The following is a 16,476-nucleotide window of genomic DNA, read 5'->3' on the forward strand; positions in this document are numbered from 1 at the left end:
TCTTTCGTGGGGGACAGGCGATCCGCGACTGATGTACCGCAGGTCACATTCACACTTTGGCATATCACCAACCTGTAGGCCCGTGATCATCATTGTCGTGTTGCCATGGTGTCGCTGTTGCCTAGCTGGCTGCCAAGTACGTGCAGCAATTCTGAGGATAGGCGCATAATTCTTTGACACACCGAGTGGGTGAGGCAAACGCAGTTGAACGAGGATGGGTAGAATTATCCTTGATTGTCTTCCTGTCCGGTTCATGATGATACAGAGTGCATGTGGCAGAGTCCGACTAGTCGACGATGGCCAAAGGTCTTCTTGACTCAGCAACATCGAACGGGGATCTACAAGTGACCCTTTCATTTTCCTCTCTGTCGATCCTGTAGTTGCGAACAACCATGCTCCCATGTATTCACACGCATCCTAGACACACTGACCTGAAGAAACAAGAAATCTTCAACGCAATGAGTGCGAATCACGCAGTCCTAACAGGGTGGGCTTTGGCTGTTGATTGCAAAACGCTGTCTGGCTGGTTATTGATATCTGGTGATCCTTGTCCACAACCATTAACTCCATTCCACCTGACCCCATCTACCAAAGGCCATTAAGAATGTGAACAAAGAAGTACATCTGCGAACGACTACATCACAACACATCTCTACACTCTCCCTCTCTCTTTCTTCCAGAACAGTCTTGATCAGCACCTCCTTCAGAGCTCACACCTCATGCACGAACAGGTACACCACCTACTGCACCTCCCATGATTGTAGAACATTATCCACCGAAGATAGCCGGGCAGTAACACTATATGTAGCTACCAGTCTACCAAGACGACACCACCCATGCAGTGTGAGTTGACAAGTCATGGTTGAGTTAATAAACAAAGATAACACCAGGAAAGCGGACCTGGTTGTCCTGCTGTTCGCTGTAGTTACATGGCTACACCTTTACCACCTTCTTGATTGTGACTGATTGTCTGCTTGGAAGACAAATCTGGAGATTCGAAACTATGATCCCCATCCACGTTGAGTAACTAGTAGTGTCTCCCAAGCCAGAAGTGGGTATAGGTGTAGGGAGGTATATCTACACATTCCTGTCACGATCTGTTTTCCAAACGCAATGTTTGTAGAGGTTGTGACGATGGTAGCAAAAGCATCTAAGAGAAGGGAACTGTGACCGACCTACCGCGGAAACTTACAGTGGCCATAGGTCGAATGAAATTTGGCGTGATATAGACCAAGACAAGCGCGGGTAAAATACCCGCTGTGCGTTACATAGGCAGTTAAAGCATTCATCGAAACTTCGTAATGGGTAGTAGGAACATGCTGAAGAATCCTAGAAGTCGTTCAGTACAGGTAGCTGTGAACCGTTAGCAACGCTGGTGATCTGGCCGGATGTTGAGAAAAGAAAAAAAAATCCACTCCATGCCCTCTTGGACATTGCGATATGCATTGAGAGCAGTGGACGAAAGGCTGAGACCAAGCCTGTCATAGAGGCGGAAGGAATTATACTGAGCTGAATGTGTAGGATGAATGCATAGAATACTAACAACACTTGAAGACGGCTGACATGAACTGAACCAACACATTTGACTACAAACGGCACCCAACAAAAATCTCTTTCAGCACACAAACAGAAAGAAAGACGTTCTTTCGCCTCCATCATCCGCCGCCCCTTAACCTTTCCCACAAAAGCAACTGAGTCCTCTTCTTCATCTTTTTCGCATCTTTCCTCTCACCCTCAGTAGCCATCTCACCAGCTCCTCCATAGCTACTCACCACACTGTCATCCTGCCACTCCGGCGGCATCGGCGACACCGCCCCACTAGCCATTTCCATGCCGCCACCAAATCCTCGCCAACTTTCAGAAACCGGATCGACCACCCCATCAGAGTAGTTATTGTAGTCATCCGTCAAACCTCCTTGGTCAGAGGAGCCAGCTTTTTCTGGGGCGTATGCGTGTGATGTAGAGCCGAGTCCCCTATCACCAGCGAACTGAGAATGACTGGAAGAATTCATAGCGAAGGCTGGGTCATGACTCATCAGACCCAAGCTCAAGCCACTTGCTTCACGCATTTTTTGCAGACCACTGACCAAGGGCTCCACCAGTTGTGCTTTGTCGTACATTGGGAATTGGCCGCTGCTAGAAGCTTGTACCGACATGTCTGCGGTTGGGCTGAATGGCGGAGGAGGCGGTGATTGAGGAGGGGAAACAGACCCTCCACCGATTTCGTCGCTTTGAATAGTAATTGGTGGACCCCCTCCATGTCGGCTGTAAAGTGACTCGCCCTCACCAGCAGCACGCCCTTCACATTGGCCTCGAATGGCCACTACCTTCCTCCACAGCGCCGGAAATCTCGCCTCCAGTTCCCTCTCTAGCTCTATCTGTCTCTGATCCACGGCCCGGGCCCTCTCCTCTCTCTTGGCCGGGCCTAGCTCGGTGATCCGCCTCCCTCCAAGCCCTTGGCCACTTTCGTCAAACTCCTTAAGCCACCGCTCATACTCCCTATCTCTCCTCTGTCTCTGTTCTTCTTCCTCAGTTGCATCGTTGTAATATAATGTCTCGCTCTCAAGCAACTTCCCCGAACTGAATTCGGCAGTATTCTTCCCTTTGCCGGTGATCCACTTGTCAAAACTATCAGCAAACTCCCTATAGTGGCCCTTCAAGATAAAACACTGGCCCTTCCAGCCATTTCCGCGGAATTTGGTCAGCAGTGCGTTGGCAATGGGGCATTCCCAGTCAAATTCTATGCGGCGGTCATACAGCACTACACAGCGGGACTGATACCAGCTGTTGAAGGAATGGCGAGATGAGACGTCGGTGAAGGTGTCTTCGATCATCTCGAGAGAGGCATGCTGAATGAAGGAGACGGGGCAGCGGAGGTTTATGGCGGAGGAGATATGTGACTTTTCAAAGTCGGTGGAGGAGCGGAGATCGAGTAAAAGGACAGCGCCTCGGTGGGGGTAGATGGTGAGAATTGTGTTGAGGTGGCCTGGAAGGATCATGCGAGCACTGCCTTCTGTGGTAGCAGGAGTCTGGTCTGTTAAGCTGCGGTAATGAAGACCCTGGAGATTGAGGGTTGTTTGCTCATGCTGCCGGCGCTGGTCAAACCAGACCTTTGAACCTCATCAGTAGGCAAAACATAGAACATTTGAGCGCATAAGAACGTACTTTGATTTTATTTGGATGCACATCGAGAGTGAAAGCATGAACGTCGATGATTGTTTCACTCGGCTGCGGGTCCTTCCGAAAACAGTCCTCCAAGTGAGCAATCGCCTTTCGAGTCAAGTCTCGGGCCTGATCTGTAGGTTCGCTAACTTGCTCCGGTGGCCAAACTGGTGTGCTTGCTACATCATCGGTGGCCATTGTCAACGAAACAGTACTAAAGGATGCGGTCGACAAGTCCGGTGGACTAGCCAGAGCAGGGTCAGGCGATGGTGACCTGACAGACCGCGTCAGCTGTTCCCCCATATAACTAAGCACCTTTGGCCGAGAGGGTGGTTTCTGGCTGGGTTGTGGCGTTTCGCGTGTTACAAAATTTGCAGATTGTCCGTACGTACCTGCTTGAACATCAGTTCGATGAGTGTCTCCAGGGTAATTCGTAGCCATCTCGGACATCAATGACTCCGTATCAGCATCCATCGCCTGATGCTCATCTTCTTCGTTCCTGGCAGTCACCTCGTTTTCGTGCGGCGATTTTGTTGTGCTCAGTTCACGGCACAGATTGTTGGACCTGATGAACGCTATAAAGGAACACGCTGGGTCATCCGGAAGAAGATCCCAAATCATGATAGGCAACGAGAGTAGTAGCAATGTTGAATGGCTTTTGAAGACTCCTTGGACTTTAACGTACTTGGCGATGGCTGGAAAGCCGGCTAACCACTGCTCCCAAGCACTGAAGTCCAATCCCTGGTCACCTTCAAGAGCTAATGAGATCATGACATGAGGCTCGTCTTCGTTTGGCTCACCAATCATCGGAGCAGACATGCCAGGGAGATATGGACATGTTGATCGTGGTGACAACGGCCAGTCGTCTTGTCGTGGACTGGTAACGACATGCTGCTGCTGATACGGTGATAGTGAGCGTCTGGAATCCGGAACAAGTCGGCCAATCTCTATGCTCGGTGCTTTGTGGTTGGACGTCATCATGAAATGCACAGGCGTTGACCTGGATTCAAAGTGTTTGCCGTTGATCAGAACTGGTCTGGGATGTTTCAGACGTGCGAGAATCTCGGCATGTAACATTGCAGCCGAAAAGGTTCTGTGTCGCCATTCCTGAAGGACTTCAATCAAGGCATTGGTGAAAGAGTATCGGCCTGGGTTAGGGGCAATAGCATCCCAAGTTGATGCTGAAATGGTTTCAGTTATGCTTTGGCCACTTGAGAAGGTGGCACTAGCTGCCCCTGCGCAGCAGTCAAGAAGAATCAAGACATCAGAGGGGGATCTTTCGAGGAGTGTCTGAATTGCGGACCACCTATTGCATGATGAATTAGCTCGCCCGAAAGATGGTAGTGGGTGGCACAACAGGACTCACTGCAGCCATGGGGAGTTCGGATTCCGTGTCCTGGTGGAAAAGAGTAAGCATCAAAAACCCATTCAGATGGCGGGCTGGATATAGAGAGCACCTACGCACACCACGTACTCTGGCGCGAATCGTCAATCCGGGCATGGCCTCCGTAGTAGACAATGAAGAGGGTCTTCTTGTCCTCATGTTGTTTAATCATGTCGCCAATCTTGAGCATTAGTTCGAGATGGGAGTTCTCGGTTGGGATGGCGAAGATATCGGTGTCGTAACGGTAATCTTCTCGAAAACTTTTTTCCAGATCCTCCAGCTCGGGCAACACGAACAAGTCGTCACAGGCCCAATGTAGAAATAGAGCTTGGACTTTAGTGTACCTTTGCTGTGAAGATGAGGTGGTGGGAAATGCCCGATTGGCCGACTACCACAACGGGCAAAAATCAGTTTGAGGTCGGGGGCATGTCGATACGTAGTGCTATGACATACATCTTCGAGGGCTTGAGCAAAGGTTTCCAGATGCCTGACATGGTAGCTAACACGACTAACGTCGTGAGTTGCCGGGTTACATGATTCACTGGCTGACCCGTACTGAATATGTTAGATCTCTTTTGTGTGAAGCGACGGGAGGTCTCCTGTAACAGTCCAACCAAGGAAATGAGCGTCGACATACGGCCGAATCCGAATAACTCATAAAGTCATGTTCACTATGATGCGGCTGTCGGGTGTGGATAGGGATGAATGCTGGAGTCGAAGAATCCATCTCTCTGTATCTGGGGGTTGAGAGGGTTGGACTGTGCTCGTAATCTGCTGCTTTTCTTAGGTGACATTGGACTCAATGTATCCGCTTGGAGGCCACAAAGTGAACACGATAGAATGTGGCCAAGAAAGGCCCTTTTTGAATTTCATGTTGGATGCGGCTGTGTTTAGGTCTGAGGGAGGACAGAACTGGCAGCCACTTGAATGGAGGCTGGGGCCATGCTCGTCCAGGACAAAATAACGTGGACTGCAGCTGAAGCAGACCACCCAAGCCATGATAGGTATCGCCGTGAATACCAAACGGTATTATCTATGCCTCTTATTGCTTTCATTCCTTCCATTCGTCCTTATGGGTGTCGTCTGCTCTGGACCAGTCCCCGTTCATTTGTCCTTTGCGAGCCACGGTCACCCATTTGGGTATAGCCCATGATCTTGACGCAGCGGGGCTTTATCACGCTGACCCACTACCAAGCTGATCAATCAGAGCTCGGTATCCCGTCTGCATGCTTCCCAAAAGGGTTCGCTTCACGAAGAAGCATAGACCAGGTTCTTCCAAGTGGGCGACGGCGGGGAGCGAGACGTGGACAGTGGAACTGGAGCTGTTGACAGCTGTTGATGGCCCGTTATCGTCACTTCAGCTCGTCAACAACACCACCAACTAAGGTACTCTCGCAATATCAACACCGCCACCCAGACGCACTTGTTACATCCACATCTTGATAATCCAATTTCCCATCTCATCTACCTCTAGTCATCAAGCCTCAATCAGTCTAATTGTTTTCACGCAGTGTTGGTCCGTCATGAGAGAGCGCATCACCTTCATCCAGAAGCAAGGCGACTCAATCGAGCCAACAACGCTCAAGATCAAGGGCGGTGTCCTCAACGGCCCAGAGATCCAGGCTGCCCGTGAAGACAGACTCACCATTGCAATCGATGAGCTACCGACAGACCTACAAGCGCTCTTGGGCACAGCTCATGAGCTTCACATCAGATATGTCAGCTCTCAACCATATGAGGCAATCACCCCTTTGCTAGCTAGGCTGCCGCCTGGCTTCCATCTGTTCTACACCCCGGCAGGGCAAGCCAATGCCACTTCCCCAGCGCTCTGCCTTGCCCTCAATCAAATTTTCGGGAATGTTCAGTGCGAAAACCCAGAGGTGGGTTGATTTTGTCTTCCTCACCTGTACCATGGTGTTTGTGCTAACCGTCTTCACATAGAAGTCATTCACGACTCTGCCAAGGGACCGTTTCTCTCACTCAGCTGCCTACCAGTTCTACCAACCATCGGTAGACCTTTCCCCATTCATTGCACTCGCCAAAGAGAAGCTATGTTCATCTTCCAAGGACCAATCTTGCGCTGCCAGGGCCGACCGCTTGACAAACGCCAGCTCTCTGGACATCTCATATGATGCCATCTCTCACGCCGTCAAGCTCACTGCAACATGGCCCTACCAGAAGCAAGAGGTTCACGCGACATCCCGTCCACAGACACGGACCGAGGTTGGAGTCTTGAACTCGGACCGGCCAGGACACCTCGAGCCTCATGAGCTGGGAATTTCCGGTCTTCTCACCGTGCTCGGACAGGATAAAAAGCCGTCTGCGACAATGTTTGCCTTTGCCTCTCGACATCGTGATGCCGAGTCTAGCTTCTCCGCCGAGTTTCTAGAGCCAACAGGTCTTCACCCTACCCTTAAACTCAGGCTTGAGTCCAGCAAGCCACCTATTGAAGATGCCTACTGCTCACCACACGCCTACTTCACCCTTCCCAAGACCGTCTTCGCCGATAGGCACCAACTATCGGATGACCTCTTTCTGGCCTCGAAGAATCTCACCCGTCTACGCTACATTTCTCAGCCCGTAGACCTCGAAGCTCCTGAATATGTTGAGAAGCGCTGGGGGTCTTCGCTTCTTCTGGAACTTTCCCCTCCCGAACATGAAGAATCAAAGTCTTGGACAGCACAAGTCCCCTTGCATCTGCGCTACCTATCTCCCGCTGAAGGCGGCTATACCGATATTCAAGTTCCATACCCGGCTGTTTTCTGGGCTTGCGCGGCTGAGGAAGGTACCAAGTTCCCTAACAATCCGTTCGAGAAGGCCAACCTTGGCTACGACGGCCTTTTCGGCCCTAGGACGGTATTCTGGCATGTCGAGCCTCGCCCGACAATCGGCAGCCGTTTGAGCAACATGATCAAGGTGCCAGTCCTGGACACAAACAAGGCGGAGTGGGTAAGCGGCGGCACCGGGCTAGCGGTACTCCTTGGCTTTGCCTGGATCATGTGGAAGTTGTTCGGCGTGCTTTCAAAGTTTGGATACCAAAACCAACCCTCGCAAGCTGCGGAGGTTGTCAAGGCCAAGAAGAATCAGTAACGGTCGAGGGAGTGGGATGAGGCGAATGGGCAAAGTGTACCTGGAGACACATGTAATATCCAAACTATTAAACGTAAGTCACGCCAGCAAATTCGAGGCTGGCTGCAGCCCTTGTACACCTCGTTATTTTTGATTGATCGATATCTGGCGCTTCACAGAATGATGCCTGGGTGGACAGCTCGGTGGCATGTAAGCCGAGTGGCTTGTTTCACGGTTTCTTTGCGTCTCTTATCTGCCTTCAGTTTTAGGTATCTTCGCTTCTTCCTTCGCTTCATGGCAAGACAGTTCCTTTCCAGGTCTTCAGCACCACCGCCACTCTGCACAGCAAGTAGACCCAATGTTACTGGGGCACTTCTTCCTTCTTTCATTCGTGACTGTTCTTTTGTCGGAGTATTAGATCAATCATGGACTTTCTTTGGAAAAGTACTCAGCTTGCACCCCAGAGGTGGTACTGCACACTTTGGCTTCTTTGTCAACACTGACCAACACCCAACCATACACAAAAGGCAACACACCCCCACGCCGAATGAAGCCCTCTGCAGCCGAGTAGGACAGAACAGGGATCGTGTTGGAGAAGTATTTCTTCCCCACATTTAGCTACTCTTTTAGAGCTTCCAAGGCTAGCGACCCAATGACGTCGTCCCCCTCTGTTCTCAGGATGCAGGTCTACACTACACTACACTACCCTTCGCCAGTGCATGTTAAATCTCTTTCCCACCCGAGTGGCTCAAGTCAGCTGTGGAATGTCAGAATAAGTCTTGTCGTGCGAATATGGAAACCAAGTCCGCGGATAACTGGAGACTTCTCACCTATTCTTGCCCAATCAGCTGAGAGTCGTACAAATCTCGCCTCGCCTGCCTCTGGCTTCCTGTTCAAATGGCAGGTGTACACCCCGCAAAAGGCCCTTGAATACTCCAATCTTTCCATGTAGCGAACCAAGCTGGGAAAAGATCATCCAGGGGACCTGCAGCGTACTCTTCCGATGTCGACGTTGTCTCTTCGTTCTGGGAAGTAGTTGCGTCTGATCATTCGGTGCCGAACATCCAGGTCCGGAACGTCAGTTGGTACAAGTACCGGGCTCTTCCTCCCCGGTCTCCTCATTGTTTCCTCGTAATTCCAAACCAACTCGACCCTATCTTCTCGCTTCCAAGCAGCCGAAAAGCTTACGGAACCTTACCAAAGTCCTCTCTTGGTTCCAAGTGCAATCCAGTCACTACTCGCATCTCAAGAGCATTAAAGATGAGCAGCAGTCCGGATCGCAGACCCATCTTCGTGGCAACCCATCCTCGGGCTTGCTCCACGGCCTTCGAACGGGTATGTTCCGTCAATTCGAAGAAGAGAAGAAGACCATAGACAAAAGTCTAATCAAATGTCGACTACATTACATAGGTGTTTATGACCCGCCCAGACGCCCTGAGTTGTGTGCACGAACCCTTTGGTGATGCCTTCTACTATGGCCCCGAACGCATGAGCGCGCGCTACGACCATGACGAGGCCGCAAGAGAGAAGAGCGGGTATGCGGAAGTCAGGTACGACGATGTCATGGGCAGAATCTTGAAGGAGATGTTGGAGAACGACGTAAGTGTGCACCGAACCCTATATCTCGTTCTGTCTCTCCTCACGGGACATTATCTGCCGGCGACATTATTCATATAGTCTAACTCCGATTCAACTTCTTAGAAGACCCGTGTCTTTATCAAAGACATGGCCTACTACATCGTGCCTCCCAGCGGCGACCGTCCTTTGGGCCCGGCGCGCTCGCTCGATCGCCACCCCAACCCGGTAGCGGACAGCAACCCAACTATCATTCCCACCTCCCTTCTTATGCTCTTCCACTGGACATTCCTGATTCGCCACCCACGAAAGGCCATCCCGAGCTACTACCGCTGCACCATTCCACCGCTGAATAAAAAGACGGGATTCGACCAGTTCATGCCCAGCGAGGCAGGCTACGTCGAGCTCCGCAGGCTCTTCGAATTTTTGCATGCCAAAGGAATTATTGCCGAAGAAAGCAAGTGCGATTCCGAGGAGACGCGTAAGTCGAGGGGCACGATGTTTGGGCAGATGAAGGAAGACAGTGTGTCGGCATGGAGCGGTCCCGATAGAGACGAACGACTGGAGCAAGGCCCCGCACTCAGCAGGCAGCTGGAAAACATACCAGGTCCCGTGAAGATCACGGTCGTTGACGCAGATGACCTGCTCGACGACCCGGAGGGCACGCTAAGAGCTTACTGTGAGGCCATCGGCGTGGACTTTGACCCCAAGATGCTCAAGTGGGATGACGATGAGAGCCAGAGGACAGCTAAAGAGGCGTTTGAGAAGTGGAACGGGTTTCATGATGATGCGATTGGGAGTACCGAGCTGACACCGCGGTCGCATAAGGCTGTAAGTCTTTTGTTTATTATATCTTGTTTCCGAATCACCCTGGATACCGTGCGGACGTTTTGATGGAGATGAAGCTAACTTCATATAACGGAACAGAAGACATCGACTAGAGAGGAAGAGGACAAGGAATGGAAGGAAAAATACGGGGAGGAGGGACAGAAGATAATCAGGGAGACGGTCGACAAAAATGTGGCCGACTATGAGTATCTCAAGAAGTTCGCTTTGAAGCCGAAAAAGATGGAGTAGGAGAACGAAACGGTTGTATGATAAGACCCAGGTTTTGGGTCTTGTGCAGGTCACGCATCTGAGTTGCTATCATCAACATTGAGGGCCCCAACATCAATATCGGCAGAAGCAATGAATATTCGAGGGATAGCTTGCAAACATTTGGTTTTGTATCGAGAGCATCAAAATATAGAGGGGAACGGCATTATAGAAGGGTATCTCATCAATTCAAGGTGTAGTGTACTGTGCAAAGAGCAACGGGACGATACAGGAGAGATTTCTGTGGCAGTTTAGCCACATCGCTGAGCTCAAGTCTACTCCACACATATCTCAGGAGGACTGCGGCATTGCATGAAATAGTCATTTTTTACAGAGAACTATGAATACAAACACGGGTCAGCGAGGGCAATCGACCGACCTGTTTTTACCTAAAAAAAAAAAAAAAAAAAAAAAAAATACCCCCCACACATGTGACGATACAGAAGAATTGTACACCCAGAGTATGATGGTTTATGGCCTAGAAGGGTGGCATGGACTGTCTTAAGAGAACTTTCCATTTCCGGGTTGGTTGTCCACACTCACATACCTACCCCGCTGTCTGCGGCGCTCAACCTTCACATCTCCTTCTTCCGACCGGAGAGCACCTCGACAAGGCCGCACTCCTCCTTCTTCCACCCCACCCAGCCCCTTCCATGACTGATCATGACCCCTTACTCGCTGCTCATCCTAATAGGCATCCTCTTCTTCTCGGCCTCGCCAGGGATACCAACCTCATGGCTGACGTTATCGCTCCACTCCCTCGCGTGGAACTTATCCTGCTCGTTGGTCCAGTACACCGTTGCCCTTCTCAGCTGCCTCTTGACGTCGACAACAGCTCCCTTTTCCACCGCCCCGCTCGCCTTCTTGATCTCGCCCACCAATTCTGACGAAGACCCAACGCGAGACACCTGCCACATGAGGTTACCCTTGCCGGCTCCCGCCAGCACGGCCGCCATATCAGCCACGCTGTTGGGTTTCTGGTCGTTGAGCTCCTGGCCGCGCTCACGCTTGGACTTGTGCATCAGCTTGCGGCCTTCCTCGGCCTCGTTGGCCCAGTCCAGCTCGTGCCGCTTCTTGAACTCTCGCAGCTTCTGGTAGACGGATCGGCCGACCGCACCTTGGTCCTTGCCCGCCAGCTCGATCATGGCGAGTGGGCGCCAGTAGTCCTTGCGGATCTTGCGGGGGACGAGGTTCTTGCCGGTGAAGGGTTGTTGGCGGATGAGGTGTTGGTGCTAGAGGAAGGGTTTGCGCAAATGGTTAGTTGATTGGAACTAGAAGATGATGAAAAGAGGGCTTGACAAAGGAGGGTGGTTGCGTACAGAGATAACAGGCTTGGTCGAGTAGATCACCTGGCCTTGCTCAATGTGGTGAAACGCCCAGATGCGATCGCCATGGCCCTTGGGGTTGCCCTTGTTTCCTGGCTCTGACTTGAGCTGCAGCCTGGATGGGCTCTTGAGCTCGACAGCCGTCTCCTCGGCCAATGGGCTTGTCTTGAGAACCGCTGTGGTCGGTTTTGGGATTGCGGTGGTGGGGTGTGTGCTGGCGTGGCGCACGGCGCCGGCAACGTTGGTGACGGCGCTGAGGCGCGAAACGCCGAAGGCCAGGCGGCCTATTGTCGAGGTTGTTACAGAGTTCATGGCGAATTGTGTATGGTTGTATGTGTGGACGGACGTATAAGGAAAGTGTAGCACCACACGCCCACGTTAACGACGACGGGGAATCTTCCGGCCTTGGACGGGACTGGCGCAGGCGCTGGAGCAATCGGTCGGTCGGTCGGTCGGTCGGTCGAGGAAGCCGGGTGTTGCTGGTCGCGTTTCGAGGTGTTGGGGTTAGGTATACAGGTAGGCGGCAGGCAGGCGCGGAGACGGGGGAATCTGGAAACGGAACGGGACGGGGCTGCTCGCGCGCACGCCTGGAGCAGCAAGCAAGTCGACTCGGATCGCGGAGGTCGGGACGGGACTCGGGGCTCACAACATTTTTTGGGTCCGTTAGGTTTCCACCAATTCGGGCCCTCCAATGCGCGGGAGTTGTGGGGAGGTGGGCTTTTGCCTGCCGGAGCTACTTAGTGTAGAGCGGGCTGAATCCCTGTCGTCTAAAGCTCCACGCGGGACCAGCTCTAAGGTACTTACATATCTCGTGTAAACAATCCTGCTCCTGCGTTTTGACAGGTTTCCTGGATCCTAGTCAACAAGCCTTGGGGTTCATCCGAGATAAGCCTACCTTCCAGTCATGTGGTTGAGGTCGGGGTAGCTTTGCTTTTGGCCGTGTGCTCAAGCTCAACAACAGTCGGGTCCAACCAGGAAGCCGGTCGGCACTTTGCCGGATCCTCCTCCCATGTGATCAACTTACACACAAGACGGGACATCTGTTGCAAGGAACCGAGACTACTTGTTCGCCCTTGAACTCAAGATTGGGGAACGGTCTGCGACCGGTGCGTTAGACTCACAGCATAATCACATTTGTTCACCGTTTAGCAGTTCACTTCAGTCATCGTGGCAACACGGAATCAGCTTTATTACGGTAGTAGCTAAGTTATATATGATCTTTGCACTTTACGCAGAAGGAGAGTATCATATATAGTGTATGTCAAGGACCAGGGCCAATGTAAACACATGATTTTGATTCCCACTGATTCTTCAGAATCAATTCTCGGCCTCCGCCGTTCTTTTAGATACATCATGTCTACCTCATGAGAATCATAACATCTTTCGTTTCATATCATGTAACGTACCTAAACATACAGGCCCCAAACTCCAAATGCAAAATGTGCATGCTTTAAACCCCGAAGGCTATCCCTTTTTCAAATTCCTCAAATCATGATACCAAATTTTCGTCTCCCTAACACTCGGGGCGTCCACGATTATCTTCTTCACTAATCCTCCTAGTCCACCTCTACGTCGTCGCGCATGGCTGAGTCATCTTTCCTGTTAGACATCTAGTCGTCGTAAAGATCCTCATCCATCTCAGATTCCGGCGCAACCTCGTCAACCGCGTCTTCCTCGTCCAACATCATTTCGTCGTCCTCATCGTTGACCTCGGGATGGTTAGGAAGGACCGTAATCTTGCCGTCTTGGACGACAACCCTGGCAACCTCACCGTCGCGGATGCTGCCACGGAGGATCAAAACGGCCAGGCGGTTCAGAACCTCCTTCTCAAGCACACGTTGCAGTGGTCTAGCGCCATAAGCTGGCGAGTAACCAAGAGCACCCAGCTTGTCTTTGGCTTCTTCCGACACCTCGATTTTGACATTGCGATCGTTGTCTTGGAGCCGCTTCTGGATTTCCGCAATGCGTAGCTCGACAATCTTGCGGATCTCGCGACGAGTGAGACGGTTGAAGATGACAATTGAGCTGATACGGTTGAGGAACTCGGGAAGGAAGTAGTTGCGCAGGGCGTTCATGACAAGCTCGCGAGTGGTTGGATCAATCTTACCGTCCTTGGCGTTGGGACGAGAAAGGTACTCAGCACCCAAGTTAGACGTCATGACAACGATGCAGTTCCTGGCATCAACGACTCTGCCTTGACCGTCCGTGATACGACCGTCATCCATGAGCTGTAGCAGAACGGTCAAGACCTCCTTGGCTGCCTTTTCAACCTCGTCAAAGAGAAGGATGGAGAACGGCTTGCGGCGAAGGGCCTCAGTCAGCTGGCCACCAGAGTCGTGACCAACGTAGCCGGGAGGAGCACCAATCATGCGGCTGAGAGAGTGACGCTCCTGATACTCAGACATGTCGAAACGGATCATGGCCTTAGGATCATCAAACAGGAACTCGGCAAGAGCCTTTGTGAGCAGAGTCTTACCGGTACCAGAAGGACCGCAGAACAGGAAGCTGGGAGGCTGGTTGGGGTTGGAGAGACCCGACCGCTGCAGTCTGATAGCGTTGGACACAGACTGAACGGCCTCCTTCTGACCGACAACAATCTTGCTGAGATGCTTCTCCATGTGCAAAAGCTTCTCCTTCTCGCTGGTCTTGAGGCGTGTGACGGGAATACCGGTCCACCGTGCTACAATCTCGTTGATCTGATCGGGACCAACGACGTCGGTGATCATGGCACCACCGGTTTCGGCCGCAGCGGCGTTGAGCGCAGCGTCAGCCGCAGCCTTTTCTTTCTCAAGCCTCTTGATTACTGCCTCCTGCTCGGGGATGGCGTAATACTGAAGATCAGCAGCACGGCTGTGATCTCCCATTCTGCTAGCCTCTTCGGCCTTTTGTCTCAAGCTCTCAAGCTTCATCCTGGCTTCCTGGAGAGCCTTGGCTCTCTGTTTCTCCTGTTCGTATTTCTCGCGGAGGGGCCTGAGCTCCTCCTCCACGTTCTCGGCATCCTTCTTTGCCTGCTCAAGACGAGCCTTGGAAGCCTCATCCTTCTCGCGAGACAAGGCGTGGATCTCAATCTTGAGCTGACGCAACTTGCGCTCCAGGGAATCGATGATCTCGGGCTGCGATTCTCGAGCGACTCTGACTGCAGCAGCCGCCTCGTCGATCAAATCGATAGCCGAATCAGGAAGTCTGCGGGAAGTGAGGTAGCGGGCCGCAAGATTTGCAGCGGCCACAATGGCAGCATCGGAAATAGTGACACCATGGTGCACCTCGTACTTCTCCTTGAGACCACGTAGAATGGAAATTGTCTCAGAAACGGAAGGCTCCTTGACAATGACCTGCTGGAAACGACGTTCAAAGGCAGCATCCTTCTCGATGTACTTGCGGTACTCGGCCAGGGTGGTAGCGCCAATGCAGTGAAGCTGACCACGGGCGAGCATTGGCTTCAAAAGGTTGGCCGCATCCATGCCGCCTTCTCCGGACGCGCCGGCGCCCATGAGCAAATGGATTTCATCGATGAACAGGATGATCATCTCCTTAGACTCGGCGATCTCCTTCAGAACTCCCTTCATGCGCTCTTCAAATTCACCCCTGTACTTGCTACCGGCCACCAGGGCACCGACATCAAGAGACAGAAGCTTGCAGTTGGCCAGATTGTCGGGTACATCAGCGTTGACGATGCGCTGAGCGAGACCCTCAACGACGGTAGTCTTACCGACACCAGGCTCACCGATAAGGACAGGGTTGTTCTTGGTACGACGAGAAAGAATACGGATGACTCTCCGAATTTCCTCCTCACGACCAATGACGGGATCAATCTTGCCTTCCCTAGCCATGGCAGTCATATCAATGGTGAACTTGGCGAGATTCTCGTGCTCCTCTTCGGTGTCGGCATTGCGAGAGTCGACGCGCTTGGTACCGCGAATGGCCTGGATAGCATCGGTAACGAGCTTTGGCTTGGGAATGTTGGCCTCTTTGAGCGCATTCATGATCGAGGGCTCCTCGGCCAGGGCTGTGATAAGATGGTCGACGGCAATGTATGTGTCTTTTTGCGTCTTCTGTAGCTCGTTGGCCTTGCGCAGGACTGTATGGAAGGAAGGAGCCATCGAGACATGGTCGGGAGGAGGGTCTTGGCTGGGGAGGCGGACGAGGGCCTTCTTGAGGGCGCGGTCGAACAGCTGGGGATCGCCATGGGCTCTCTCAATGACTTGGCGGAAGAGAGAGCTGGTTGCCCCGGCTGGTGCATTTTGCTGGTCCTTGCTCGGATCTGGGAGAGGGTCGAGAAGCGCGACTGCCAGGTGAACGGGGAGGAGTTGCGAGTGGGCGTATTGCTCTGCCAGGGCCATGGCATCCTCCAAAGCCTTCTTGGCCCGGTCTGTAAATTCCATTTTCGACGTCATGATGGATTAGTGTGTGAGACTCTGTTGGTCCCTATAGAATCTGTGTGGTGTTGTGTTTCGAATTGGGTGTGTGTGTGTGTGTGTGTGTGTGTGTGTGTGTTATTGTTGATGTACAAAAGAGAGAAAGCGCGGAAATGTTGAGATGAAGCTAGTGTGACGTGAGGCTCACTCTTGATGTATATCTTGGAGAAGAAAATAAAAGAGTTGTGTTTGGGGTATCTCTTAGTAGACTTTCGTGTTTTGATCTGGGGAACAAACAAAGAATCGCTGACCGGGGGAGAGGTCAGAAGGAGTGGAATTTATTCGTGAGCCTTGGTGGGGAGAGAAGTCGCGAGTTGATGCCCGAGCTGGCCGTGCAAGAGGAAGTGGGATGAGTATCTACCTCTAGCTGCTTCTCGATGGTCCTCGCAGCCTGTCGCAAGTAGAGAGGTAGGTGTGCGGGCGGGCGCACGGGAAGCGACGACATCATAGT

At 52.1% G+C, this 16,476-nt stretch overlaps 6 protein-coding genes across 6 annotated transcripts; 3 read left to right on the forward strand and 3 right to left on the reverse strand.

The window, feature by feature from the left end:
* Positions 1-1,467: 1,467 nt before the first annotated feature.
* On the reverse strand, positions 1,468-5,516 carry B0T23DRAFT_377278 (uncharacterized protein). Its single transcript, XM_062837019.1, has 7 exons — positions 5,184-5,516; positions 5,000-5,101; positions 4,624-4,934; positions 4,529-4,558; positions 3,555-4,468; positions 3,166-3,341; positions 1,468-3,110 (listed from the first exon to the last, which is right to left on the reverse strand). Exons 1-7 carry the CDS (start codon positions 5,271-5,273, stop codon positions 1,656-1,658), a joined length of 3,078 nt encoding a protein of 1,025 aa, XP_062694133.1. The 5' UTR covers positions 5,274-5,516; the 3' UTR covers positions 1,468-1,655.
* A 553-nt stretch (positions 5,517-6,069) lies between these two features.
* Positions 6,070-7,636, forward strand: B0T23DRAFT_427675 (PIG-X; the record flags this gene model as incomplete). The annotated part of the gene is made up of 2 exons (XM_062840083.1): positions 6,070-6,426; positions 6,488-7,636. The coding sequence occupies 2 exons, from the start codon at positions 6,070-6,072 to the stop codon at positions 7,634-7,636; spliced, it is 1,506 nt and encodes a 501-aa protein (XP_062694134.1).
* A 79-nt stretch (positions 7,637-7,715) lies between these two features.
* On the forward strand, positions 7,716-8,300 carry B0T23DRAFT_115653 (uncharacterized protein). The gene has a single exon (XM_062831945.1). The coding sequence runs from the start codon at positions 7,796-7,798 to the stop codon at positions 8,231-8,233; it is 438 nt and encodes a 145-aa protein (XP_062694135.1). The 5' UTR covers positions 7,716-7,795; the 3' UTR covers positions 8,234-8,300.
* A 140-nt stretch (positions 8,301-8,440) lies between these two features.
* Positions 8,441-10,446, forward strand: B0T23DRAFT_115673 (P-loop containing nucleoside triphosphate hydrolase protein). Its single transcript, XM_062831946.1, has 4 exons — positions 8,441-8,950; positions 9,026-9,214; positions 9,317-10,021; positions 10,118-10,446. Exons 1-4 carry the CDS (start codon positions 8,876-8,878, stop codon positions 10,265-10,267), a joined length of 1,119 nt encoding a protein of 372 aa, XP_062694136.1. The 5' UTR covers positions 8,441-8,875; the 3' UTR covers positions 10,268-10,446.
* A 510-nt stretch (positions 10,447-10,956) lies between these two features.
* B0T23DRAFT_427677 (transcriptional regulation of mitochondrial recombination-domain-containing protein) lies at positions 10,957-11,922 on the reverse strand (the record flags this gene model as incomplete). Its single annotated transcript, XM_062840084.1, has 2 exons — positions 10,957-11,517; positions 11,605-11,922. 2 exons carry the CDS (start codon positions 11,920-11,922, stop codon positions 10,957-10,959), a joined length of 879 nt encoding a protein of 292 aa, XP_062694137.1.
* A 1,298-nt stretch (positions 11,923-13,220) lies between these two features.
* Positions 13,221-16,004, reverse strand: B0T23DRAFT_314619 (heat shock protein; the record flags this gene model as incomplete). Its single annotated transcript, XM_062834815.1, has 1 exon — positions 13,221-16,004. The coding sequence occupies one exon, from the start codon at positions 16,002-16,004 to the stop codon at positions 13,221-13,223; it is 2,784 nt and encodes a 927-aa protein (XP_062694138.1).
* Between the last annotated feature and the right edge of the window lie 472 nt (positions 16,005-16,476).

Source organism: Neurospora hispaniola (genome assembly GCF_033458365.1).
Source record: "Neurospora hispaniola strain FGSC 10403 chromosome Unknown B0T23scaffold_3, whole genome shotgun sequence".
Classification (NCBI taxonomy): Eukaryota; Fungi; Ascomycota; class Sordariomycetes; order Sordariales; family Sordariaceae; genus Neurospora; species Neurospora hispaniola.